The sequence below is a fragment of the Littorina saxatilis genome, linkage group LG2 (genome assembly GCF_037325665.1).
Source record: "Littorina saxatilis isolate snail1 linkage group LG2, US_GU_Lsax_2.0, whole genome shotgun sequence".
NCBI classification, from domain to species: domain Eukaryota; kingdom Metazoa; phylum Mollusca; class Gastropoda; order Littorinimorpha; family Littorinidae; genus Littorina; species Littorina saxatilis.
The window spans coordinates 51,816,070-51,843,359 of NC_090246.1; the positions used below are offsets into that span (position 1 = coordinate 51,816,070).

Here is a 27,290-nt window from a genome sequence, read left to right on the forward strand (position 1 = left end):
CCGCCCCCCCCCCCCCCCCCCCGAATTTTGTTTTCCAAAGAACCCAAATGGTGCAATTTTGTGTCATTTGAGCTCCAAGTTTGCCATTAAATTAACTTTTTAGAACCATTTTGGTCTCCCCGAGTTTATTTTTTCGGCGGACACTTATGCTTTTTCGGGAGAACCAAAAAAAATTTCGGCGGAAATTTGCCTTTCGGCGGGACACTTCCCATGCCTGACCGACCCTTGAAGCGACATGGTAGCTCCCCAAAGGCAATATCCCATGCCTGACCGACCCTTGAAGCGACATGGTAGCTCCCCAAAGGCAATATCCCTATCCCCCCTCCCCCTCCCCTTCAATCCCACCCTTCACCCATTGCGGCATGACCATCTCGTCTTGTTTGTCATCAAATAGTCTGGAAACTCGTGGCAAGAAATCAGAACAATACTTCACCTTTTGAACAAAGTGTAGTTTTCTCAGGAATTGCGCGTGAAAGTACAAATAATCGATTAACAGGATATTTATGTATTTATTTGCTGTTGCTTTTCGGGTCCAGCGGACCATAATAGGCCAAATCAGGACCCGATTAAGAGGATGACACAAGTCATCCAAAGAATTTAAAGGGTTGAACACATTAATTAAATACAGGTCCAGACCACATAATTATCCAAGTAAGGCAATAGCATCAGTACAGAATGTCCTGTCGAGAAGGCCTAGAAGAGGCATACAAGCTGGTCCCCAAAGCAAGGGTCTCGGCGTTTTCGTAAATCGGACAGGTGTTGATAACATCGTCGTAGATCGGGTCATCCTCCGTGTCCGCTATGCTGAACACTGCGGCCGACTCAGTCTGGAGGTCCACCAGGTCTTTCTGACCCGCAGAACAGGCTACAGCGTACTTCCTCTGCTCTGTGTAGATGATGGCGTCAAAGTCTTTCGCCGCTGCCCTGGACGTCGAAGCTGCTGCGGCAGGTGCTGCTGCTGCTGCCTCAGCTCCCGAGTCTATGGGTCGAAACGTGGACTGTGACGTCACGGCGTTCCCACTGCTGATGGCGGAGTGAGGTAAGACGTCACGAATGATGTCATACAGGTCGATGTCTTGGTACTCCCATGACCCTCTGCGGTTGCTCGCCTTCCACGACTCGCCGCCGATTTCTTCGCCGTCCCCTGAGGTGCTGACAGGGATAACGAGCTGGTGGTGTCGCCTGCACAACAATCACACTGTCAGTTGTAAGTTCGTAAGTTTAAAGCTTACGCACAAACACGCCCACGAAGGTACGCAACGCAACGCAACGCAACGCAACGCAACGCAACACACACACACACACACACACACACAAACACACACACACACACACACACACACACACACACAGGGCGAAGGCGAGCGAGAGAGAGAGAGAGAGAGAGAGAGAGAGAGAGAGAGAGAGAGAGAGAGAGAGAGAGAGAGATTTAAAAAAAAATTCACACGCCAACTCGAAAATTCTGTGCCTCCGTAATAAATGAGTTCAACAATCATGCACATTCTGTTCATCCCTATTTTTACCTCGGGATTCCAGAGAGCGCAAATGCGGATAAGCAGAACGTCGGACTTACCTAACAAAGAGGCAATAGCCGACGACAACTAGATTGCCAATGACCAGAGCTACCAACACCGCTAGCATGCCGATGACCACGTTGTCGTTGTCTTGAAATGTCGGCCCCTCCTCTGATTCTGTCAACACACAGACAGAAATAATCACTTGTGTTCTTACACGCACTGAGGTGTTTTAATTTTTTTTTTTACACGGATGACTCGGAACGGAAGCAACAGTCAGAGTCTGGCGGTACACACAAAAGGAGTTATTATTGTCTTGTTCTTAACCAGAACTGCAGACCCGCCTCAGTCTATTAAAGTTATCACACCAATGTACACATGAAGTGAAAATCTTACGGTAACATGCGGCAGGATCCGAAGCACCCGTATATTCGGTGGTGAGGCCGACGTCGCAACTGTAACAAAATGTCTGCCACTTCTGATTCTGCCACTGGCCGCGTGGACACTCCCGGCACACGTTGTCCGCGGCGTCACGATACTGACCCATCACTGTGCAGTTTCCTTGGGAAAAGAACGCATACAAATACTAAGCCATGAAAAACGCCAGTGATTTTCACAGCCAAAATCAACTTACAAAGGGACAACAGAACACACACTTGGTGCTGAGATAAAGACAGCCACATGACCCAAACAGCTGTAAGAACAAATACGTCCTCACTTTGGGCAAACCAGAATAAATGCTCAACAAGCCGGACAACAACTTTAACTTCTGCACATCTCCTACCCATCCCTCTTCTTTTATTCATCTTCTTTCCCTCCTTCCTTCCTTTTACTGTCTTTCTTTATAATCATTATGCAACGTTTATTACGTTATTAATAGATTTGGTTTATTGAGACAAATTGTTCAGCCGTTACCGCCTTACATGTTGTACTGTCATGCAGGAACACCACTATACATATATAAGCTTCTAGTCTCCCTTGTTGCTGTTTCTGTGAACTTTGTATACACTGTGTCATACGGAACTGCTGTAAAATTATGTTTTGGCTAACTGATGAAAAGACGTTTTGTTCGTGCTTGTCAAATAATACGGATAGATTTTCCAGAATTGGGGGTGGAGGCGTTTGTGAAGGGAAATGAACACAACCAGCACTGAACAACTTACGAACAGTGCATTCGCTGAGAGAGGAGGCTCTTGTCCTCGCCGTGATGAATTCCATAGGACACACCGCGCACGTGAAACGAGACGGGTCAAGGTCATCGTTGTAATATCCCGTAGGACAGGGCTCGCAGGTCTGGGTGGTGTTGGAATATTCTTGGCCCGCTTTGCAGTCAGCTGACAACACAAAACAGTATTGTTTAAAAAATCTCTCTCAGCTTTTTTGCGCAGGCTTTATACTTGGAATTAAAGTAAAACAAAATACACAGCAAGCTAAAGAAAAAAACAAGTCGCGTAAGTCGAAAATACAACATTTAGTCAAGCTTAGTCGAACTCACAGAATGAAACTGAACGCATTGCATTTTTTCCGCAAGACCGTACACTCGTAGCATTGTCTGTCCACCGCTCGTGGCAAAGGCAGTGAAATTAACAATCCAGAAAAGCGCGGTAGCGGTTGCGCTGAGGAGAATAGCACGCTTTTCTATATCTCTATTCTTTTTAACTCTCTGAATGTGTTTTTAATCCAAATATATCATACATATATGTTTTTGGAATCAGGAACGGACAAGGAAAAAGATAAAATTGTTTTAAAATCGATTTCGGAAATTTAATTTTAATCATAATGTTTATATCTTTAATTTTCAGAGCTTATTTTTAATCCGAATATAACATATTTATATTATGTTTTTGGAATCAGAAAATGATGAAGAATCCGATAAACGTAATTTTGGATCGTTTTATAAAAAAGTAATTTTAATTACAATTTTCAGATTTTTAATGACCAAAGTCATTAATTAATTTTTAGGCCTCCAAGCTGAAATGCAATCCCAAAGTCTGGCCTTCGTCGAAGATTGCTTGGCCAAAATTTCGATCAATTTGATTGAAAAATGAGGGTGTGACAGTGCCGCCTCAACTTTTACAAAATGCCGGATATGACGTCATCAAAGACATTTATCGAAAAAAGGAAAAAAATTTCTGGGGATATCATACCCAGGAACTCTCATGAAAAATTTCATAACTGAAGATCGGTCCAGTAGTTTACTCTGAATCGCTCTACACACACACACACACACATACACCACGACCCTCGTCTCGATTCCCCCCTCTATGTTAAAACATTTAGTCAAAACTTGACTAAATGTAAAAACACAGCATGATACGACATGTGTTGGATTCAGCACTAGCTGCTGCCCATACTAATAGACGAGTACCGACTGAGAGTGTGCGTGCACCAGCGCGACTTCATTCGTGCCCGGTGAACATATATCGTGGACAACATCGCGGACTGCGTGCATGGTTGAGCGCGATAGGGTTTTGCGCGTCTTCTCCCCGCACTGAGCCAGTGGTGTCAGTACGAGCTACTGCTAGAGCTGCGTCATGGAGCGTGATGATGTCATGACGCTTGTTTGTGCTAGATGAGACCGAGTCACGTGGTATTTCCAGCCCCATGTTGGCAGTCCTGGTGCTGCGCACCACGACTTACTTAAAGATAGAGTCTCCACGCCGCCATCTTGGAGAGTTTTTTGCCGAATTGGGCCGATTTGAAGAGTTTGAGGAGTCTAGTGTACCTTAATTAAGACGCACCTGGCTCGGTTTGCTCAATAAAGCACCAGAAGTATGCTAAATAATTAAATCAAAATGAGTAAATTGGCATTTGGTCGCGACCGAGCTCTCCACCATTTGAAGATTAAAATTGGCCGTCAAGACTGGTTTTCGTCGCCTGTGCTCGCCGAGACGGCTGCTGTCATGACAACTGGCAAAAAATGGCGGACGAATCGGACGTATCGCAAAGAGCTAGTTCATTTCTCAACGAAATTGAGTCCAGAATGAAAAGGAAACCAATGACAGAACCTGAACGGAAGCGACGCAGACGACAAACTACAGCAGAACGCAACAAGCGAACCATATTCATAGGATATCAATGGGAACGATGGATACAGGAGGCTGTAAAAGTGTAACCGTTGCGTTGGGGCAGAATCCGCCGATGAAGCGCTCGCAGAAATCCTGCAAGATTTGTAAGTACGACAATCCAAGTTCTTGTTGTGTAGATCTATACTTTTTCCTGGCCGAAGCCTCATTACATTTTTAATCAGTAATGCTTGCTGGTCCTGCCATTTCACGAAAATGGACCAGCCACTGTTTGTATCCATGTGCACTTTCGTAAATTCCGTCACTTGACGAACTCAGAACTGTCATTTTCTTCACCGCGATACACAGTTCATTGCGAAGATCTTCCTCAGTAAATCGTTCAGATTCCACGTACGATTTGTTTTCAAGAAACAACTCAAACGAAAGTTTCAAATCAAACTCACCATCCTCGATCTTGCTTGTCGAAGCACCAAAGTACTGTATCGATGTAATGAATGCTTGATCAAGCGAGCGCATGCATACGTATTTTATTTGGCTGTGGCGGCTGATTCTAGTTGTTATGTTTTCGGAACACAAAGTGATGAATTCTCAGTGAACGCACTATACAGAGAGTAAGGCCCGCTTTGCTAGTGACACGCTAGGGTCCGCGCTATACTGTTAGGGGGGGTGGGGGGGGGGGGGGGGTGGTTAACGCCAAGAACTATCGCCAGACGAGTCTAACATCACTTACACATGGCTGTGCTTTGTGTACACGGGTGTCTGAGACTGTCTAGCGCCACCATTGTTTCTGTTGCTATTTATAAACTATGACGTGGACATCATTTGTAAACATTGCCGAGCAGGATTTGTGCTCGGAACAGCTGATTCTGTGACGGTGTGCAGCCAAGAGGTATAAGTGAAACGGGAACAGTCATGAGGATGCAGACAGATTTTCAATACATTCATCATGTTCTCTTTTAGAAAATTAGAACAAAAAATAACAAGAGGAGAACTTCAAGAAGTAACAGAATGTACGCTTGCAACAATAAGCTTTATTTTTAGGGGGATGGGTGTGTGTTGGTGTGATTGTTCCTTTGTATATTTATCATTCATTTGTGTTTATACAGTGGATCCCACTTTTATAAGACCCCCCACTTTCAGACTCCTTCGACCTTCCATTTTAAGACATTGTTTACTCAGAATTTGTTTTCATAACCTCGTTAATTTACTCCCATTTAAAGACTCCCTCCTGTTCATTAACTGATTTTCTCAGATTTCATAGATCACATTCCTGTACTTATTTTTCAATATTCTTCCAGTGAGGTAAGCTGTGTATAAAAAGGAATATATTACTCCCTACTTCAATACTTGTATACATTTGTCAAATTATTCAGCCAGGAAGGTGTTACAATCTTTTGAGAAGTTGGCAGGAGGCGCTCCATGCTTTGACTGAAGGAGTTCTGTACCTCCCAACTATTATTAAATAAAATAGCAGGGGGCCTAAAATGTAGTCATGCGCTCTTTATGGTTTCTTTGTGTAAATCATGTGGAGAAAATTACATCTTTACATAGCGTATGGTATGTTATGTAATGTGCCCAGATGCATATTTTCAAAAACTCACACATACCTTTTTTTCATTTATCAGTTACTATGCGAAGACACAAGAACAGCAATCTTCTACATCTATCAAGGCAACTGGCGGACGACAACCAGTGATGCAGGAGTCAGATGTTTCTTAATTTCATCTGTAGAGGAGTCGGTGTAAGTCAATAAATCTATAATTTGCACATTGCTGTCTCTGAACCAAATGAAATGGAAGAGTGAATGATGTTTTATTGTGTGTGTGTCAGAGTGTGTGTGTGTGTGTGTGTGTGCCTGTGTTTTCATTTGTTATTTAGACTATGTAATTAGTTTCAAAGAAATACATGCCGTAGAATGAGTGCAGGTGAGTGGTCATATTTTTAATTTGTTTAGTTTTCTATCAAGATCATGTGTATATAATATCTATTTGTATAAGTAAATCGGCCGGGATTGCATAAGCTGCCATTGGTTTGAAAATAACTTGTCTCTTTCTTTATTATTGCGTTTTTGCGGAGAAACAAATGGTTACAGTTAGAGAACAAGACAATTATTATTATTAATAAATGAAACAACAAATGCACACAAATATACTCAATTGACAAGAGCATTGTTCAATTTTATTTGATGTAAATCTCAAGACCACAGCCACACATTCTCTCTGAACAGTTCAAGGGGGAAAAACATGAAACTAGTGTCTGGATTCTAAATTTCACTGTTTGAGAGATCTCAATAACCCAGAGCCATTGTTGTATTACTTCCACAGCTGCACCATGTTGTCAATGAGCACTCTTGGCTGCTGTCGTATGACCAGGGACCTAGGGTATGCAGTCATGGATACCTGCTTTGAAGGCTCTACAAGATGAGCAAATACTTCCTGAGAAACATCCCCAACTACTGAAATTTCAGGTACATATAATAACAGTTTTTGATCAGCAAAAAGGACACATTGTAACTCTTTCAGACTTTTTAGACTCGAATAAATGATAGTTCAAATTAAAGTTAAAATAAACATCAGTTCAGTCAAATTGTGGAAACTGTTAAAAAAATGTGAGTTGCGGGATAGATTGAATAAAAACTCTAAATGTAGAAAGTCTATAAATACAAAGAAAAAACATTTTTCCTGTGCTTCTTCAAAAATTCAAAAGCAGGGACTGTTTGTTCAAATTTGCTATGCTCTCTACCATCATCCTGAACTCAGGTCAAAATGAGTTCAGCTCATTCTCTCCCTGACAGGATGCCTTGAGTTTCCTTGTCTGGCAAGGAAACCGATATTTTTACATATTTAGAGCTTTATGTAATGTATTATAATTTACTAGTAATACCCGTGCTCTGCACGGGATTTTTTCTTCTTCAATAATTACAGAGTTAATTATGAATAAGCAACAACAAAAACGTGTTCAATGTGCAATGGCAAGCGCCTACAGAACAAAATGCCATACATTTATTGGGAGAGATAAAAAAGGGCACAGTGGTGGATTGGCCATGACTTGTGCAGTGACAACAGTAACATATTAAATTTAGAAGTAATTGTGACAAATTTACCCCAAAAAGGCGCTAGCACACACAGAACAACAAAATGTGATAAAACATCAAACCTAAGAAAAGTAGCGTTCAATGTGCAATGAACTGCAAACCATTTACACAGCAGCAAACATGTGACGCTTTCTGAAATTTCGGTCAATGTAGTGATATTTTCTTTTTACCCGGCTCGGCGCTTGAATACACTTTCTTTGTTTTCTTGCATAGCGGCTCGCCATTAGTAATGCAAGAATCTAAAGCTTGGTGAAGACAGACAGTTACGAAGGAAAGGCTAAATGCGGCCAAACAAAAAAAGTGGCTACATTGACCGAAATCTCAGAAAATATGACACATGGGAGTGAAACAAACACATAAACACAGCATTAAATGAGCAAATAGTGTGCACAGTACAAAAAAAAGTTTGACACATTAGCAAATAGGAATGAAAAAGTAACCCAGTGGTAAATATACAGTGGGTTCTGTGAACAATAACAAATAATATAATTGGGAAAGAATAAAACAGCGTTAAATTGTGCCCTTTTCTTAGATTTCAGTCAATGTGGACAGTCTGAAAATTCAATCAATGTGACAAAATCATTTTGTCACGCTTCAAGTTCAACCAAGATGATGAATGCTAGTTAAAATGTGTAAAAGAATATATATAACACCAATCATATAATTGGGAAAGATATCTCGTCGCAGTACCCCGACAGCTCGAGTCACCCACAATGAAACGTTTGTACGATTGACTCGACTTAACAAATTAGCGGCTACATTGACATAAGTGAGGGACATAAATGTGCAAAAAAATGTGCCCAGAGAACAATAGTTGAACACATCACCATATATGTCTTGAGACAGGAAAAAACAGCACTAAATGGAACAAAATTTGCACACTTCAGCAAACATGTGAGTGAAAAATAAAATGTTAACTCTTACACTGGTGCAATTCTGTAACACATGTTACATAGCCACTGGTGAATTAACAGAGAGAAAAATAACAAAAAACGGTCATAATATTATAGGTTTTCGCATACATGGGAGGTAATCAGAACCGACCAAACAGACTCAGCCAGTAGCGCGACATGTGTCGTGACAACCAGGTGACAGTATACCTAAAGTAGCGCGACATATGTCGCGACAACCAGCCTAAGGGTTAAAATGTGAAATTGGTTCTGCGTTCTGCGAACAACAAAATGTTTACACATGCACTGTGCACAGAGAACAAAAGTTTACAGATCACCATGCATATATGGCATTATGATGGTTAGGCCTGAAGAAATAAATTTGCTTTTGTTTAATATCTATCTTGGGCTGCAAGCCAGCACAACATAATTAAAACATTTCATTTGCCGAATCAGCGCCACCAAAACTGATAAATAGGACTAAGCATGGAATATTCATTGCAGGGGCTCTTTTTTATTATATTTAGTCAAGTTTTGACTAAATATTCTAACATCGAGGGGGAATCGAAACGAGGGTCGTGGTGTATGTGTGTGTGTGTGTGTGCGTGCGTGCGTGCGTGCGTGTAGAGCGATTCAGACCAAACTACTGGGCCGATCTTTATGAAATTTTACATGAGAGTTCCTGGGATTGATATCCCCGAACGTTTTTTTCCTTTTTTCGATAAATGTCTTTGATGACGTCATATCCGGCTTTTCGGGAAATTTGAGGCGGCACTGTCACGCTCTCATTTTTCAACCAAATTGGTTGAAATTTTGGTCAAGTAGTCTTCGACGAAGCCCGGACTTCGGTATTGCATTTCAGCGTGATGGCTTAAAAATTAATTAATGACTTTGGTCATTAAAAATCTGAAAATTGTAAAAAAAAATAAAAATTTATAAAACGATCCAAATTTACGTTTATCTTATTCTCCATCATTTGCTGATTCCAAAAACATATAAATATGTTATATTCGGATTAAAAACAAGCTCTGAAAATTAAATATATAAAAATTATTATCAAAATTAAATTGTCCAAATCAATTTAAAAACACTTTCATCTTATTCCTTGTCGGTTCCTGATTCCACAAACATTAAGATATAAATGATATGTTTGGATTAAAAACACGCTCAGAAAGTTAAAACAAAGAGAGGTACAGAAAAGCGTGCTATCCTTCTTAGCGCAACTACTACCCCGCTCTTCTTGTCAATTTCACTGCCTTTGCCATGAGCGGTGGACTGACGATGCTACGAGTATACGGTCTTGCTGAAAAATGGCAGCTACTTGACTAAATATTGTATTTTCGCCTTACGCGACTTGTTTGTCATGCTGTGTGACACACGCGTTGCAGTTGTCACCATGTGTAGAGTTTAAGATGATGTGATTCCTATTCTTATAAAGACAAAGTCGATCTCCGTTACACCCCGCAAAAATGTACATGATTGCCCATATGGTCTTTGTTGATGTTCTTTGTCTCGTGACTTTATCGATATGTCAATCAATCAATCAATGAGGCTTATATCGCGCATATTCCGTGGGTACAGTTCTAGGCGCTCTGCAGTGATGCCGTGTGAGATGAAATTTTATACGGCCAGTAGATTGCAGCCATTTCGGCGCATATTTACCTTTCACGGCCTATTATTCCAAGTCACACGGGTATAGGTAGACAATTATTAACTGTGCCAAAGCAATTTTGCCAGGAAAGACCCTTTTGTCAATCGTGGGATCTTTAACGTGCACACCCAATGTAGTGTACACGGGGGGAGGGTTCGGACACCGAAGAGAGTCTGCACACAAAGTTGACTCTGAAATAAATTTCCGCCGAACCTGGGATCGAAGTCACGCTGACAGCGGCCAACTGAATACAAATCCAGCGCGCTACCAACTGAGCTATATCCTCGCAAAATGATTCCACAAAATTCAAAACAGGGATCAGATTTTACCCGCAACTACTGACTCGAGTAAATAGTGTGCACAGTACAAAAAAATTTTTTACACATCAGCAAATAGGAATGAAAATGTAACCCAGTGGTAAATATACAGTGGGTTCTGTGAACAATAAGCAGATTCGAGATCGTCGATAATGATTTTTCATGGTTTTTTTGGTAATTTATAAATTACAAAGGAATTGATATGTAAGACAGTTTCAAGCGAGCTATTTTTCGCGGCTGTATTTACTGTGCAAACAACTCTAAATATGACAAAAGTGTCACGTGATAATCAACCGTTTGGTTTCGCCGCTCACTGGAGCAGACGATTTTTTCTGTAACCAGTTGACAGTGATGAAACCATATATTACGGTCTCCTTCCGGCAGCAGTCCCAAAATACAAAACGTCTCTTTCCGTGGCTGTGTCAGTTTCCAATGCGACACTGTCATTGGCACTGTCATTCTTGTGACGCTCGTCGCGTTTTCACCTGTTTTTGACCGAAACGTAGCACAGGATGCCGTTGAAAAGCCAAAGGTCTTCAGCTTTTGTTGATCTTTGGCAGGCCTATTAGTTTTAATTCGGTGGCATAATTCAATGCGCTTCGTCAAAATTTCTTAAACTGAAACCAAAAGCAGACGCAAGACTTATAGTCAGTTGGAGTTGTCTCCCGTACTCCTAAACTTTAGTGTGCTGCAGACGGTTGTACCCAAACGGCTCATATCGCAAACGGTTTGGAAATCCCAAAAACGCAAGGTCAGCACTACACGACTTCAGTGCACCTGTAGGCGAGAGTGCTCGGTCAATTTTGGACAATGTGTATCTTGAATGGAAAATATCGAATATCACGCTGTCCGAAGGAATGGTGTTCTTATCGGAGAATGACAGTGCTCAGTTCAAAACGATAGGACATCAGACCGCCATGCTGCTATGTGAATCGGACATTTGAGCCTTTCAATCGGTCTATGCCTGACGCCTAACGACATCCCTGCCTAGGTTAGGAAAGGGGGGAGAAAATTGCTAACGCCCTGACCCAGGGTCGAACTCGCAACCTCTCGCTTTCGAGCGCAAGTGCGTTACCACCCGGCCACCCAGACTGGTTTATGTGATTTTTTCTTTGGGGTGATCTAAACCTAGGCTCTAAATTCACCTTTTCAACATGCATGACTTTTGACACAACTCTGTACTTAACACAGGCGACCAGCATATTAGCCTGTGTACTGGCCAGCTGGATCGGTACATTTTTTCCTTATGGCCTACACACATTAACTGTATCTGGCTATTTGGACTCGTTCTCCCAAATAACCATATTTGCACAAAATAAATTGTCTGTAAGCAGCATAGTGTTGTGTTTTATTGATGTCTCCCTCTTCTGCTTCTTCCAGGACGAGGGCGTCGCTTCTCTGGGCCCAAGCAAGTGAAAGGAACCTCTCATCCAGCACCAACCACCAGTGCATCAAAATCCTGGAGTGTAAACAGAAAATTATCTTTCAGTGACAAAACTTGATTCAGATTTAAACATAAAAATTGTTAAAAAAAATATGCACCAAATTTAAGAAAATTGGAGAAAATAATGAGAAAGAAGAAATTGTAATTTATGTAATAGAGCAAGTCTTGGTGTGTGTGTGTGGGGAGGGGGGGGGATATACACCTGTGACAGTACAGGCTTTCCAGTATGATAGAACAGAGTTGAGGCAGGTATATAAAACAGAAAGCAATTTAATATAGATTATATCGAACACAGAAGAAGAAATGTACATGAGTGATGACACTGGTTAGTAAAACAAGACTGTCCTGGGACATTGTGAATATTTGTGTAGAGGCACCTGTAACATATCTTTAGCTTCTTGGAATGAATTGCACATGATTGTCTCTTGAGACACAAATATACTATATGTCACCCTCTCCTTGAAATAATCTTCTAATACTTGATTATTTAAACATGTTGTTTTGCATCATATCCATTTTGTCAGAGGCGAGTTTTGCCTCATTTGTACACATTTCTCCAAGATATTTGAATTCTGGTACACCTTTCCTTTTCATAGCTCGTACCCATGTACTGTACAGAAACCCTCTTTTTTATGCCCCCTTATTTGTAAGGTTACTTTCTCTGATTTATGTTTATAAACTGTTATTTTAACCCTATTCTCAGACAGAATTATTTCAGAGTTTTTTTTAAAAATATTTTAATAGTGGCAACTGTCTGCTTGCACTTGCAGAGGATTTAGAGCAAATCTCACACAAGGAATAGGTACTTACTGTCATAAGGCCAGCATTCAGCTTCACCATTTAGAGGCTAGGGCTTGGAGTTTCTCCTGGCCTGGTTCCTGGATAAGTTTCTGGAAGTGGAAAGATTGTTATTTCACTTTTAAATCAGTCAATACCCATTTTTACAACTATGCCTGCTTGAACCAGGCATAAACGAGTCATAACACACCACTAACCTGAACGATGAGCAAAACTTGCAAAGTATTTCTTATGAACAATGGTGTGTTTTTTAAATTTTAAAGTGACTATTTCAAAAGAAAAGAAAGTACAGTTTTGTAAAGCACATTCATTTTTGGCTCACGTAAGTGTAGCCTATGCGATCGTAACTTTGTCTGTCTGTGCGTATGTGCGTGCGTGTGTATGTCTGTGGTAGAAACTCTAACATTTGAAGACGTCACATTACATTGACGTCACATTATGACGTAAGAGGGTTAGACGTCACGCGAAGGAAGTACTGAAAGTCTGGTCATTATTATTTTGAGCGGGCCGAGACTAGTTGGCAGTCGTGTCCCTGTAAGTAGGCTACATGCAGACAGACAGATCTAGATCTAGTGTCTCGCTTTCTTGCACAGTTTCACCTATGCTCTTTCTGTGTGTGTGTGTGTGTGTGTGTGTGTGTGACAGAGTGATTGAGTTTGTGTTACTGTTTGTCGATTTCTTACGTGAGCCTTGATGCCTTCGCCTCTTGTTTTATATTGACAACGTGTGATTTTTCACACTTGCTTTTTATATTTAGTCAAGTTTTTTTTTATTGTTTGTAAATTTTACCTCATCTAATGTTCTCATATTACATCTAGCACATTTTCCCTTGAAACCTTAAACAATTCAGAGGAGAGAGTTTTGTTACAACCTGTACTTGTGTATTTCCTCACAGGATACATTCCATGTAAATTATAGGAAAGTATTCTGATGAATGTATAATAACAATGAATGGATCATTTTAATGACAGCAAAATAAACAATGATGTCACAAGGGTGTTGTCTATTGCATTTCTGTGTGTCTCACTATGTTATCAGGAATTTTTTTACAAAAGGCATTCTTGCACGTAAAATTATATCACACAACTGTGGTATATTGCTCTTCAGAGGAAACAAAATGTTGGTGGGCCCTTTTGACAGACAGATGCACAGCACACTTCTATCCTTGCCATAATTATAACTGTGAAATCCCCATTATACTCTTCACCCAAGAAAATAATATCTTCTGTTATTGTCATCAAAGTTCACCCTATTATTTCTTATATAACTATTTGTGCAAGTGCTATTGTCATTCATGATTCTGTGTATACATGCGTGTGTGTGTGTGTGTGAACCCGTGCATGGAAAGTACTAGGAAAAGGACTAAAACTAATCCTGATTTACCTTCAAATTGGTTCCTCAGCAGATCACTTTCTGTCCGCACCTCTTCCTCTCCTGCCGCCCTCTAGCACTAGTAAGGACAGCATGTTCTGCTGGAAGCGAAACTTCCATAGCCTAGACGGAACCAGAAGAGTTTACAGTTCTCATACTTCATCCTTACTCAATTTACAGTATCTGTATCAAACCTATTATCATCAAGAAAAGCTCACTTGACTTTGAAGAGCATGATTCATTCTCTATCGACTGCCCATTGAACAAATAAAATTCAGCTCTCATGAGCTTTACTAGTGCGAGTAGAATTTTTGCTTTTAAAATGGGTGTGATAATTAGTATTTTCTGTTCTACTCACTCTTGCAAGCAAAGCACACTTTTACTTTTAGTTTACTGTTGTGTTTATTCCAGTGGTATGAATTGTAGCTAAAAAAAAATGCATCTATATATATATTATCAAAAGAGTAACAGTGCAAATGCAGAGTCTTATAATTATTTCAGAAGGCAAGTCCTTGATTTTCCAATCCATGATCTACACACATTCACTGATTGAGCTATCGTCGGAGTCATTCGTCGTATCGGAAAGACGTCAGCCAAAATTAACTTCAGATTGGATGTTTCTCCACGAATTTTAAGCATTACAATGGTCCAAAGTTCGATCAGCAGCACTTTGGAGGGGAGGGGAAAAGTCAGTATTAAGTTTGTGTGGGATAAACCATATGCAAAGCCGGCTGACGTCCTCGTTCTACTGCCTCTAGTAGCTGAAAACAAGTGATCTCATCGGCTACCAGTAAGTTCGTCACACGGTAGATTCGTCACGGGTGACGAAGTTACCGGCAGGGTGGGCGGGTGTTTATGCTTAGAGCTTAGTGCTTTCAGATGTTTGATTTGTGGGAGAGATTCAAGATTCACATTTTTAAGAGAGAGAGAGAATGAAAATGCCATTTTATATTGTGTACTTCACCTACTCAAAGAAAAAAGAGATACAAAATAAATACGCACAACATCACATATGCTCTGTGAAAGGAGAGAGAGAGCGGGAGAGAGGGGGAGAGAGAAAGAGAGAGGGGGGATCAGAGGGAGAGAGAGAGAGAGAAAGGGGGGGGGGAGGTGCAAGGTTGTATTACCATTACATAACAGCCGCGCTCGGACTACTGTGGCGAAGTTACCGGGGACCGGTGACGAATCTACCGTTTGACGAACTTACTGGTATCCATCTCATCATACCAACCAAATGGTTCGAAATGACTCGCCTTACAGATTTCTTTGCAGTCCTGCTGGGATCAACTTTTACACTAATACTGACTGTTGTATTGAAAGCCCTATTTGATTATAAACAACATTTCCTGTGGTCTACAAATCCGACACTTACCTGGTCAGTCTCCAATTCGTCAAAACGTTCCCTGATAGTCGCCATGTTGTCTCGAATCAAGGGACATCACCCACGGAACACATCACAAGAGTGCATTTTCCTTTGATATTACGACAATTGATTCAACTTCCCAAACTTTTAATTCTGCAAAGTTAAGTTTGTCCTTCTGTGTGGTAACATTATTCGTTACGCAGAATCTTATGGTAAAGCTTTTAGGGCGATCTGAAGGCCTTTTACTGGCGGAGACTATATCTTTAAGGGGATGTGCGGGGGTGATTTCTGAGCTTTTGGGCAAATTTGGGCATTTAGACATTTTGACTGTTTGGAAAACTGTGGTCATTTTTCTTTCAATTTCTGCCGTTGATGTTGCATATACATGGTTTTTTTGTGTAATAAAAATAAATTCAATAAACCAACCCTCGCCTGATTGCGTTCATTTGTCCTGAACTTGCCTTATTATTGCCGATTTTCAACACCTTGATCAGCAAATTTGAGCAGACGACAGGGCGAACACTGCATGACGTTGCATGCTACATAGCCTCCCCTGTTTGCATGTGACCGTTGTTTCGTTATTTTCCGGACTACTTCGGCTCTAACGGAACATTGTCAATGTAGTTCAATCTACGCCAACTTCCTTATACGGAGAGTATGACGTACGATGCGATTTTGATTCGTTCAACCGGGGTCACGTGGTACAACAATGGCGCTTGTTTACAAGCAGTGAAAGTACACGCTCCTGTGCAAAAATGGTTCGCACCAAGCCATCAACAACCAGAGGAGCCCCAAAATCTACGAAAAAGAGGACAGATCAAGTGAAGAGTCAATGGAAGGCGAAGAAATCAGCGCAATCAGCTTCTGTGCTGACTGACGTGACAGAATGTGTGCCGGTTTTGGGGTCGTCTGCTAGTGCTACATTTTCCGCGTCGATTCCTTCCACTGAAAACATTCTCGGCACGAAGACAAGAAGTGAGTTCAAAAAAGAATCGTATGAGAGGTTTGTTTCCGGTGGAGTTGACACTAAGTCATCTGCTGCTACTGAAACCCTGGTAAAAACCCAGAGGGGTGTTGTAGACTTTGCCGAAGTAGACAGTATGGTTGCAAGTTTGTGCTGTCCACAGTGCAAAAACAAGTGCTTGTCTCTTTGCACAGACTCCAGACCAACAAGTGGCTTGGCAGTATTTGCCCAGGTGAACTGTTCTTCGTGCGAAGAGCCTGTGTATGAACAGTATCTGGCGACAAAATTTAAATCCAAGACAAAAGTGTTCGACATGAACAGACAGGCAGTGTATTCCTCGCTTGCTTGTGGACTGGGAGCCACCACATTCAGAAATTTCTGTGAAAACATGGATTTAGCTGGACTTCACCACAAGACCTTTCATACTCATGCCAGCCAACTATTCACACAACTAGAGGGATTCCGGAAGCATGTGTTCAGTGAGACTGTTGCATATGTTCGAGAAGTTCATGCAAGATACTGTGGCACTACTCTTGGTGTCGATGACACCCTGAACATTATTGTGAGCTATGATGGCACCTGGCTTACTCGTGGACACTCTTCGCACATTGGAGTTGGGTGTGCTGTGGACTTACTTACTGGACTCTGTGTTGATGCCCATGTCATGTGTACCTACTGCCAGGTGTGCGAGTCTACGGGGCAGAAGCTGTTTCAGGAAAAACCAGAGGAGTATGCGGCCTGGCTCGTGGACCACTTGGACAAGTGTGAGGTGAACTATAAAGGTAAATTATATTTGTTTGCCCAGAAATATTTGAATAGAGTTTATTTCAAATTTAAGCAACTTACTCAAATATAGCAAATTACAAGTAAATGTAATAGCGATGAGTGGATATTATTTTCCATGCATTCCAGTGAAACTGAAAACCAAAACTAAAGGCATGGATGATGGATTAAAAAAAAGCGTCATAAAGACAGATCATCAATTTATGATAATAATAATGAAAGTTGTAACACATGCATATATAAATCCAATTTTTAAGAATAGTTCAGGGCATGGGGGAGTGGATGTGTGTGATGAAAATAATAAGAAAACACACACAGATAGAGAGAGAGAGAGAGAGAGAGAGAGAGAGAGAGAGAGAGAGAGAGAGAGAGAGAGCTGTATTTACAGCATGAAGTGAGATTCACAAGTCTTCAGAATCAACGGGCTTAGAACAGAGGGAGCTAGTAGTGGTCAGGGGGTGGCAAATACATACATACAACTATACATGTGTGGCCACATACATACGTGTAAGTATGTGTGGCACAATACAAGTGTATTTAAAAATGTTCAAATAGTATCAATTGATGAATTATGCTTAACGTTTACAATCTAACATGTTCAGTGCCACAATATAACATGTTCTCACCACTATTAATAGGTAACATGCGCCTTGAGTCGCCTTGTGGGGTGAGATACGTGCGCGATATAAATCCTCGTAAATAAATAAAAGTAAATAAATAAATAAATAAATAAATACCTGCTGCTAGAAATTTAATATACAGTAATTTGGTAATTCCATGTTTATTTCAATTCTTTTCTGTATTAATTACAGTTGAAGTATTAGCTGTACAATGACTGTGAATAACACATGCGTACACACACACACACTTAAAAAATACTCTGTTTGCAAATTACATTTCTTATTTTGTTCTTGTTTGCAGGCTCATCAGGGATGATGGAGGTGGAAGCAGCCCGTGTCATATGGCGTCGATCGGTGAACACCAACAAGCTTCGCTACACAACACTTCTGTCGGACGGTGACTCCAAGACTTTTACAGAGCTCAACGACATCAAGCCCTATGGTGAGGATATTCACATTGACAAGGAAGAGTGTGTGAACCATGTGAGTAAACGACTTGGTACAGCTCTTCGCAACATGGTGACAGACTGCCGAAAGCGAGGGGTGACTCTTGGTGGACGTGGAAGGGGTCAGCTGACAGGCAATGCCATACGCAAGCTACAGATTTACTACAACCGGGCAATTCGTAGCAACAAGGATGTGTGTAGCATGAAAAAAGCAATCATGGCATCACTGTACCATTGTTTTTCCACTGACGAAAATCCACAACATGAACTTTGTCCTGCTGGAGAGAGCTCGTGGTGTTTCTTTCAGGAAGCGCTGGCGAAGCACCAAGTTCCAGGTCCACACAAACACCTCATCCACACACCCCTCAATGAGGAGAAGTTAGCTGCACACCTGTTGCCCATTTATGAGAGACTTTCTGAAGAACACCTACTCAGCAGATGTGTTTCTGGCAAGACACAAAATGCCAATGAGTGTCTCCACAGCCTCATTTGGTCAAGATGTGCTAAGGACCACTTTGCTTCCCGCAGTCGTGTTGAGTTTGCAGTCTTGACTGCTATTAGAGAGTTCAACTTTGGACCTGCTGCTGCTGCCGACTCTGCCCAGTTCTTCGGATTCCAGACTGGACATCACATGAAGAGGCTTGGAGCAGCCAGGATGCACAAGAGGGTGCGGAACAGTCTGAAGGCTGTGAGAGACAAGCAAAGTAAAAGGAGAGACAAAGTGCGGGCAGCCAAGTCAAAGAGACTGGAAGAACTTGTTCAGCTGGAAGGTGGCCCTGCATATGCTGCAGGCATGTTCTAAGTTTTGACTATGTAAATGTTTTAACATAGACGGGGAATCGAGACGAGGGTCATGACTCATGGTGTGTTTGTGTATAAAGTGATTCCGAGGAAACTACTGGACCAATCTTGATAAAACTTAACATGAGAGTTCCTGAGTGCGATATCCCCAGATGTCTTTTTTCCATTTTTTGGAAAGATGTCTTTGATGACGTCATATCCGGATTTTTTTAGGCAGTTGAGGCAGCGCTCTAACACCCTAATTTTTCAACCAAATTGATTGCAATTTTGGTAAAGCAATCTTCGACGAAGTCCGGACTATGGTATTGCATTTCAGCTCAAAATTTTAAAAATAAATTAATGAGTTTGCTTGTTAAGTTTGTCATTAAAATCTAATTTTTAGTAACAAAATAAACTTTGACTGCATTGCATTCCTCATTTTTTCCTGAATTCAAAAATATATAGATATGTCATGTTCACTCTAACAATGTGCTCAGAATTACAGAAAATAGGTTTAGTAAGTACTATACGGTCTCATGCTTTGCGGAGACGAGCGTGATCCGTCTCGGTATTGTTAGCCGAGACTATCTAAATGTATCTCGTAGTCTTGGCGATGACTGGTTTGTGGTGTTGATATTTAAGTTTCATACTGATTGACTAAATGTTTTTATATTGCTTCACGCGACTTGTTATTGTGGTTAACATTATTCTCATATATTGTGGTTATTGTACGCATATGTGCAATTAATGACTTGGGTATGTTTCGTAATTTGGAGCTAGCTTGTGTGTGTGTGTGTGTGTGTGTGTGTGTGTGTGTGTGAATGTGAACGTGAACGAGTGAGCGAGCTTTTTTTGGTGTGCATGCTGTAATTGGGAGTGTGTGTATGCATTGTTTGTAACTCGGGACAAACAATTTTCCTAGTGTACTGCACATGTTTGAAATAACTTATGTTTTATGTCTTCCCTAACTTTTAAACTGTGTCTCTAAGGTGTGAAAGACATTCCTCAGTGTGGAATTTGGTGATACATGTATGTATTTTGAGTTTAATTACAACTATCAATGGTTTCAAAACAAATTGTGTGCGTTTTTGCCTTTTCCTCAGTTTGCATGTTTTGACATTTGGGAACGAAATGATTTCAAATCTACTGGTTAGATTTCTGTGAAATTCTGCATACTTGTACTTTTACATACTATCTACAGAATTACCATTTGAATAATGAATCGGAAAAGAAATGTTGGCTTTACGATTTTTTTAATATTAAATTTTACGCAAAATTTCAACATTATGATAAAAAAAAATTTTTTTAAATAACTGTAATACTCACAGAAAAAATAAATGGTAAATCTGTAGATATGATCTAAATCTATATTTATGCAAAATATTGGACAGAAATCGAGCATTTGGATATGGAAAAAACGGTTCCTAAAATCCAATATGGCTGCTGTTTACTTTTCTGTTTCTATAGCAACGACATACACAATAAACAAACACATTAACATTTTTTAATTCAGAGACCATCAGTATTATAACAAAAGCGACACAAACAGTGCTGATCATCAGATATGGAAAATAGCGATTTGGCCCTCACATGGCCTTAAAGTGGGCAGGCGAAGACGCCGCCAGATCATCGTTTTGGTGATTCTCTCTCTAGCTCTGAACGACAAGGTGCAGAGCCAAGCATTACTTGCTCTGCTTTGCATTCTTGTTGCAGGTTAAACTGCGGTAACACTTTTCACTCGGTAAACAGTGTATGTGTATAATATATGTCTCTGTAAGCCGTTTAATGAAAACTTCCTCTAGATCAGTTGCATCTGAAGGATCAAAACAATCGATACCCTTCACTAAAGCTGAAGTTTAAAAAAGGAAAAGGAAAAAAGAGTGCACATAATAAACAGAAATTGTCATCTTACTTTATAGAACCTTGTTGCCAACACATAGAGTGTGTGGAACTGCAGCAATGTCCAAGCAGCAAGAAGGATGCCGGAAATGCAAGGAAGAACAAAAGAAGTGAACTCACGGAGACACACATCAAGGCTGACAGCAGCCTCCTGATACGCGGTGAAGCCCGCAGGACACGAGACACAGAATTGCTGCCATCTCTCCGGTTGGAACGTGCCGAACGGACATGCCTTGCACACACCTTGCTCCGTTGCGTTTGCGTAAGTTCCAGCGTCACATGCTCCTGTAACAGCAGAACGACAAGCCGGTGTTACGTGCGGAATTTTTATCACTTTGTCACTCCTAAACACAGTACTGTGACCCACTATACCACTATATATCTGTGGTTATTCAGAGCTCTTGCACTCTTGTAAAATTGGTTCCTTATCCTCACCCCCCCCCCTCCCCCTATCTTCCGCTGTATCATGTCCTACTATGACTTCTACCAAAGAGAACCTGACTCGCCCTGTTTGTAAAATACTGAGGCATGATTTCGAAAACAATAATGCCGCACCGAACACACTGAGACAAGGTTTTTCACATCTTCGTTGTCCAATGAATATGGAGGAGAGATAGAGCGAGCTCTAGAGGAGGTAGCGGGGGAGGGGGGGGGGTGGTGGAGGGGGCGGGGGGGGGGGGTATAGATATTCTGAGTAAAATACACCAGTAGCGTCGGTGAACGCTTGCAACCAAGACTGACACAGTTGACAGTTTCAGTATTTTTCATCAGTATTCACAGTCCGTTATAGTGTGAAGAACATCAACAATACTCACGGAGAGAACAATCATGTCTGGAGGTGGACCCGTTGAACATGGTGACGTAACCGGCAGGACACGGGGTACAGAGAACCGCTGCCTCGTCGCTCTTGTAGAACCCTTGCTGGCATGGTGTGCACACGTTGGACCCTGGCCACTTCTCCTCACCCACCGGGCAGAACTCTTGATAAAACCAACAACATATATTGTAATAAGGAATCTGGTTGACTTTCTTCTTCTTCTTCTTCTTCTTCGTACATGGGCTGAAACTCCCACGTTCATTCATGTTTATGTACGAGTTGACTTTAATTTTACGTGTATGAACGTTTTTACACCGCCATCATTCAGGCAGTATACGCCGATTTGGGGGGGGGGGGGGGAGGGGGATGGCTTTAATTGCTTTGGACAGAACATGAATGTAGTTTACTCAAGTAGGCTTTCATATTGACAGACAGAGACTCCGAAGATGCAGAGGACCCTGAACTAGTTGACCCCCCCCCCCCTCCTCCCAGGTAGGAATGTGTTGTGCTTTAACTTGCTTTGGACAAAAACAGTCGAAATTAGCCAGAGTTGAGCTGTTCTGGCTTTGGACAAATCGGATGGTTTAAAATCAACGTGTTTATGTGAATGTGTGTATCTGTGATGTGCTTCTGTCTGTCTTTATCCGTGCCTCACCGCAAACAATAATAGGCGTGGAGGAGCCTTGAGAGTATGCCTGGGTCTGTATCTGATTTGCATCACGACAGAAGTATCCAGAATGTACCAACAGGGCCCCACTCTCTGTGTAAATGGCTGGGCAGTACATAGGGGAGAACGTATCTCTGAGGGGCTCGGTGAGAGACGAGTTGGTCTGCTCGAAATGCTCGTGCACCGTGTCTTTGCACCTCTCCAAGATCTTGCTCTGACCCTGGTCGTACATCAGTGTGACGTTCACGAGAATCTGCACGTGCAAAACAAGAATTAAGGTAGCGGGAGGAACAGTGAGAGGTTGTGTTTGTGTACCGGGGACACAGGAGAATATGCGTTTTATACATAAATTACATTGAATGCTTAATATAGAATTATTAGACACATAGTGCCCCAAACACATCTGGTCAAAGGAGTCAGCGTCACGCGAAGCATGGTTCAAAAATGATGTGTAGACACAACTCGGAATTTATAGTTATAGAACCCCCGCTTCTAGACAATACAATACAATACAATACAATAACTTTATTAATCTCTAAAAGAGAAATTACATTGCTGAGCGTTTGTGTCCGTAATAATAACATACATAAAACATTCAAAATAAACATTTGTTCTTTGTCCTGAGAAAATATAGCACATTGGTTATCACATAAGAAAGTATATTAAAAATAAATTAACATGCATTCACCATCAACAATGCACAAAAGAAAGTCAGCACCTTGCCGGTTATCACATATTGTCTAAGAGAGTAGAATGCAAAACAAAATCAACAATACTGAAACAATACAGAACACTGACCCCGTGCATCAGAGCGACAACACCAGCATCTACCGCCCCACCTGAGAATTGAAGATGTGAATTGCAGATGGAATGAACGAATTTCTGTAGCGTGTGGATCTTGCGGTTGGTTGTCTGAATCTGTTGCTCCTGTCTGTCCGTCCACTGTCAAATTCCGGTCTGAGTGGGTGCGAGTCGTCAGCCAAAATCTTCTGTACCTTGTCAGTCAGTCGTCGTTCATGTGTTGATGTGAAATTGTCCTGCTTCCTCCCAACCACCCCACTTGCTTTCCTGATGAATTTATCTAATCTATCCCTGTCTTGCTTGTTGATGTTGCCACCCCAACACACGGAGCCAAAGTACAACACACTATTGCACGTTGAAGTGTAAAACATCTGAAGGATTTCTTGTCTGATGTTAAAAGACCTGAGTTTTCTCAAAAAGTACAGGCGAGAGTGGAGTTTCTTCACAAGGGCATCAGAGTTTGGTTTCCATGTCAACTTATTGTCTATAATCACCCCCAAATACTTATACTGCTCTACCTTCTCTACGACCTCCCCCTTGATCACTATCTCCCTGTGTACATGTTCCCCCCTCCTGTTGTCCATTATCATTTCCTTTGTCTTCCAATAGTCTATTATTATTAAACGGTGTGTGATCTTATTCAGCGTAATACACACGATACATGTACAGCTCACTGAAAAACGAAACACCAATGGCAGCATTCTAGTGGAGAGTATGATACGGCGGATTTTGTTAAGACCTTGAAAAAATGAGAAAACTAGGTCTTAAAATGGATGGAGTCTGAACATGGAGATGAATGGTTAGACTTACGTTAAAAAAATCTGGAAAACTAGGGTCTCACGAAAGAGTGATGAGCAGCTTCACGCGGGGCAGGGGGGTTTCAATGTTCTAAAATATGAATTAATAGGGTTCGAATCCCGGCCGCGCGGCCTGGTGGGTGAAGGTTGCGATTTTTCCGATCTCAGTCCCAGGTCAACTTATGTGCAGACCTACTAGTGCCTTATCCCCCTTCGTGTGTACACGCAAGCACAGGAGGAAGTGCGCACGGAAAAGATCCTGTAATCCGTCCATGTCAGAGTTCGGTGGGTTATAGAAACACGAAAATACCCAGCATGCTTCCCCCGAAAGCGTCGTATGACTGCCTAAATGACGGGGTAAAAACGGTCATACACGTAAACATCCACTCGTGCAAAAACATGAGTGTACGTGGGAGTTTAAACAGAAGAAGAAGAAGAAGAAGAAGAAGAAGAAGAATCAATCAATCTGTTTAACGAAACACGCGTACATTTTGACCATGTTCTTCAACGTCGGAAACAACGAGCTGCCCAGTGACAGTGTCCTGCGTATCTTGCACATGGCAGATTTGGGGTAACTGCTTTTCACTTGTGTGCAGAGCAGCGTCCAGTAGGTGATAATAGACGGTCAAGTCGTTGCACTGCCCAGTTTCTTTCTTGGCGTATATGAAGAGGAAGGTCTGCTGAAAAGTCGCGGGTATGAAGGCATCTCCAACCGCAGACCTCGACTGGTATAAGAGGTCAGAATCTGCAATATGATAATTGCGCATGAGTGGTTGTTGTAGATTTGCATTCGTCTGGCTTAATTCCAAGTACCATACTTCCGTCCCTCCCTCGGGAATAAACATGAAGAAGAAGAAGAAGAAGAAGAAGAAGAAGAAGAAAACGAAGGACAACAACAACAACAACAACCGCAACCGAACAACAACAACAAAAACACAGGCGCCCAAAACACAGGCGCCCCCCCCCCCCGGCCACACACACACACACACACGCACGCACACCGGCACACACACACACACACACACACACATACACACCAGCACACAAATATCATGTTTTCAGTTCTGCTTTCGCCTCGTTCGTGCCGCGTGCGTGCGTGCGCGCGCGCGTGTGTTTGTGTCTGTCTGTCTGTCTGTCTGTGCGTGAGTGAGACGGTGTGTTTGGGTGTCTGTCTGTCTGTCTGTGCGTGAGTGAGACGGTGTGTTTGAGTGTCTGTCTGTCTATCTGTCTGTGTGTCTGTGCGTGAGTGAGACGGAGTGTTTGAGCGTCTGTCTGTCTATCTGTCTGTCTGTCTGTCTGCGTAAATTTCTGTGGGCTCGTATCTTTGCGTTTGTATGTGTGTCAGTGGCGGTTTGTTCGTATCTTTGCGTTCTGCTTGACTGTGTGTTCATACCTGTTAGAGGAACAAGCTTCTCTGGCTCGTCTTTCTGTAAATTGAATGTGTAAACTACATTATCTGCATAATAATAATTATACTTAACTTTTTTGAACAAAAACACACGCACGGTACAGTCCTTAGCATCAATACAAGGTATACGTACTAGTTAACAAACAAATTATTAATGCGTGACTAGTTAAGAAAGAAAGAAAGAAAGAAAGAAAGAAAGAAAGAAGAAAGAATTGAATTTAAAACGATTCATGTCTATATTTAATCTTGCTTGAAATTTGTGCAATCATACAGGTTCCAGATTTTTCTTTATATATATTTTTTTCTGTGTCTCTCTATCCGTTTTTGTCCGACGACTTGACTTGACTTGACTAAGAGAGAAAGAGAGAGAGAGAGAGAGAGAGAGAGAGAGAGAGAGAGAGAGAGAGAGAGAGAGAGAGAGAGAGAGATTATACGTACGGCAGTACATGACAGCAGGAACAATCCACAAATTAGACAAACAAAATCAGCTCTCCTTGGCATCGTCTTGCTTTGTGTCATTTGCTTCGGAAACACAACTCAGTTTCCAATGCGGTACTGCTGACTGTTTAGTTGGTACATTCACGCGTACACACCACATTAAAGTTCTAGACTAAAAAAAAATATCGAGTTTGCTGACAAGGTGTCACCACACAACTCCATCTCCTTCGCAGGGTCAGTGTTAACACTCACATTTGAACAGACACACCAGTTCCCAGTCTTTGTTCCGTGGCAGCAAAACCTTGTGTTACTCTAATACAGGTATGCGAAATCATTTAGGCTCTAATTTCGTCACCGTGAGTTGATGAGTAGTGTGCCACCTTACAGGTAGGCCTAACGACTGATTGCACTACCGAACCGCCGGTCCCAATGGTCACAGCAAGAAATAGTCAGTAGTAAACTAACACAATATTTCTTGCGTAGCAGTCCTCCTGCATAGACGGAATCAGTCCTTCCAGCTTATCCACTGTTTTTGTTTTTGACGAGGCCAACGGCACAGCGCTCAGTTTAAATAATGGTAATTTGGTCTCAGCGGTATAATTATACGTACAATGGCTGGTTAGTACGGGCCTGGGCTCCCTCCCATTATATTCATACCCTCCTATTAGAGAACAACTTATAGTGCCATATGCTGACGCCGATTCCGGCAGCTCAGTTGTGACTAAACAGGATCTTTACTACAAAACAACAACAACAAAACAAACAACAACAAAAACGGAAAAAACAAACGAAAAGACAAACGAAAAGACAAACAAACAAACAAACCTTCTGAAACGAAAATAGAAAAACACCCTAAGAACTAGACGCTGTGGCTGGCCCATAGAAGTCGGTAAGCAAAGACGGTGGGGTTATATCTCAAGGTTGGGGCTAGACCTACACATATATATACAAGTGAAATAAAGGATCTTATGTGTTTTGTCAACACACGGACTTGTTTCTTGAACTTTGAAAAAAAAGTTAAAATTTTTCGACTAGTCTGATAAATTGCCGGAACAGGGCACAGTTCAAATCAGCCGAACTAATTTACATATAGGCGACTATCTTTCATTGCTGCCAGAGCTTTCTTCATGTCTTCTTAAGACTATTTTCCATGACTGAAAGACCAAAGAGTAGAGATATTGCAAATTTCTAACATCAACACTGTACTCAAAATGTTAGACATTCAGCTAAAATATTCTAAAAGTTCTCACCTGCCACCCGTCACAAGTTGTTAGTCGTTGCTCCGTTTTTTTCTCATGCAAATGTCATTGACAATCACCAGTAACGTAAAAACACAGTGACATAAAAAAAATTGTTACATGAATTATCAAAATATTCGCCTTGTTCAATTTACCTCCCCCCC

General features: G+C 41.5%; 2 protein-coding genes and 1 long non-coding RNA gene across 3 annotated transcripts; 1 reads left to right on the forward strand and 2 right to left on the reverse strand.

Annotated features, from left to right (window-relative positions):
- Positions 1 to 27,250, reverse strand: LOC138959192 (uncharacterized). Its single transcript, XM_070330592.1, has 10 exons — positions 25,889 to 27,250; positions 25,436 to 25,469; positions 24,531 to 24,787; positions 22,433 to 22,697; positions 21,776 to 21,940; positions 21,081 to 21,245; positions 2,678 to 2,848; positions 1,911 to 2,075; positions 1,574 to 1,691; positions 1 to 1,182 (listed from the first exon to the last, which is right to left on the reverse strand). Exons 1-10 carry the CDS (start codon positions 25,967 to 25,969, stop codon positions 666 to 668), a joined length of 1,938 nt encoding a protein of 645 aa, XP_070186693.1. The 5' UTR covers positions 25,970 to 27,250; the 3' UTR covers positions 1 to 665.
- LOC138959182 (uncharacterized) lies at positions 13,155 to 15,716 on the reverse strand. The gene is made up of 2 exons (XR_011453648.1): positions 15,478 to 15,716; positions 13,155 to 14,228 (listed from the first exon to the last, which is right to left on the reverse strand). It is a non-coding gene; the product is annotated as an uncharacterized lncRNA (long non-coding RNA).
- Positions 16,185 to 20,137, forward strand: LOC138959181 (uncharacterized). The gene is made up of 2 exons (XM_070330558.1): positions 16,185 to 17,214; positions 18,137 to 20,137. The coding sequence occupies exons 1-2, from the start codon at positions 16,224 to 16,226 to the stop codon at positions 19,081 to 19,083; spliced, it is 1,938 nt and encodes a 645-aa protein (XP_070186659.1). The 5' UTR covers positions 16,185 to 16,223; the 3' UTR covers positions 19,084 to 20,137.
- Positions 27,251 to 27,290: the final 40 nt, after the last annotated feature.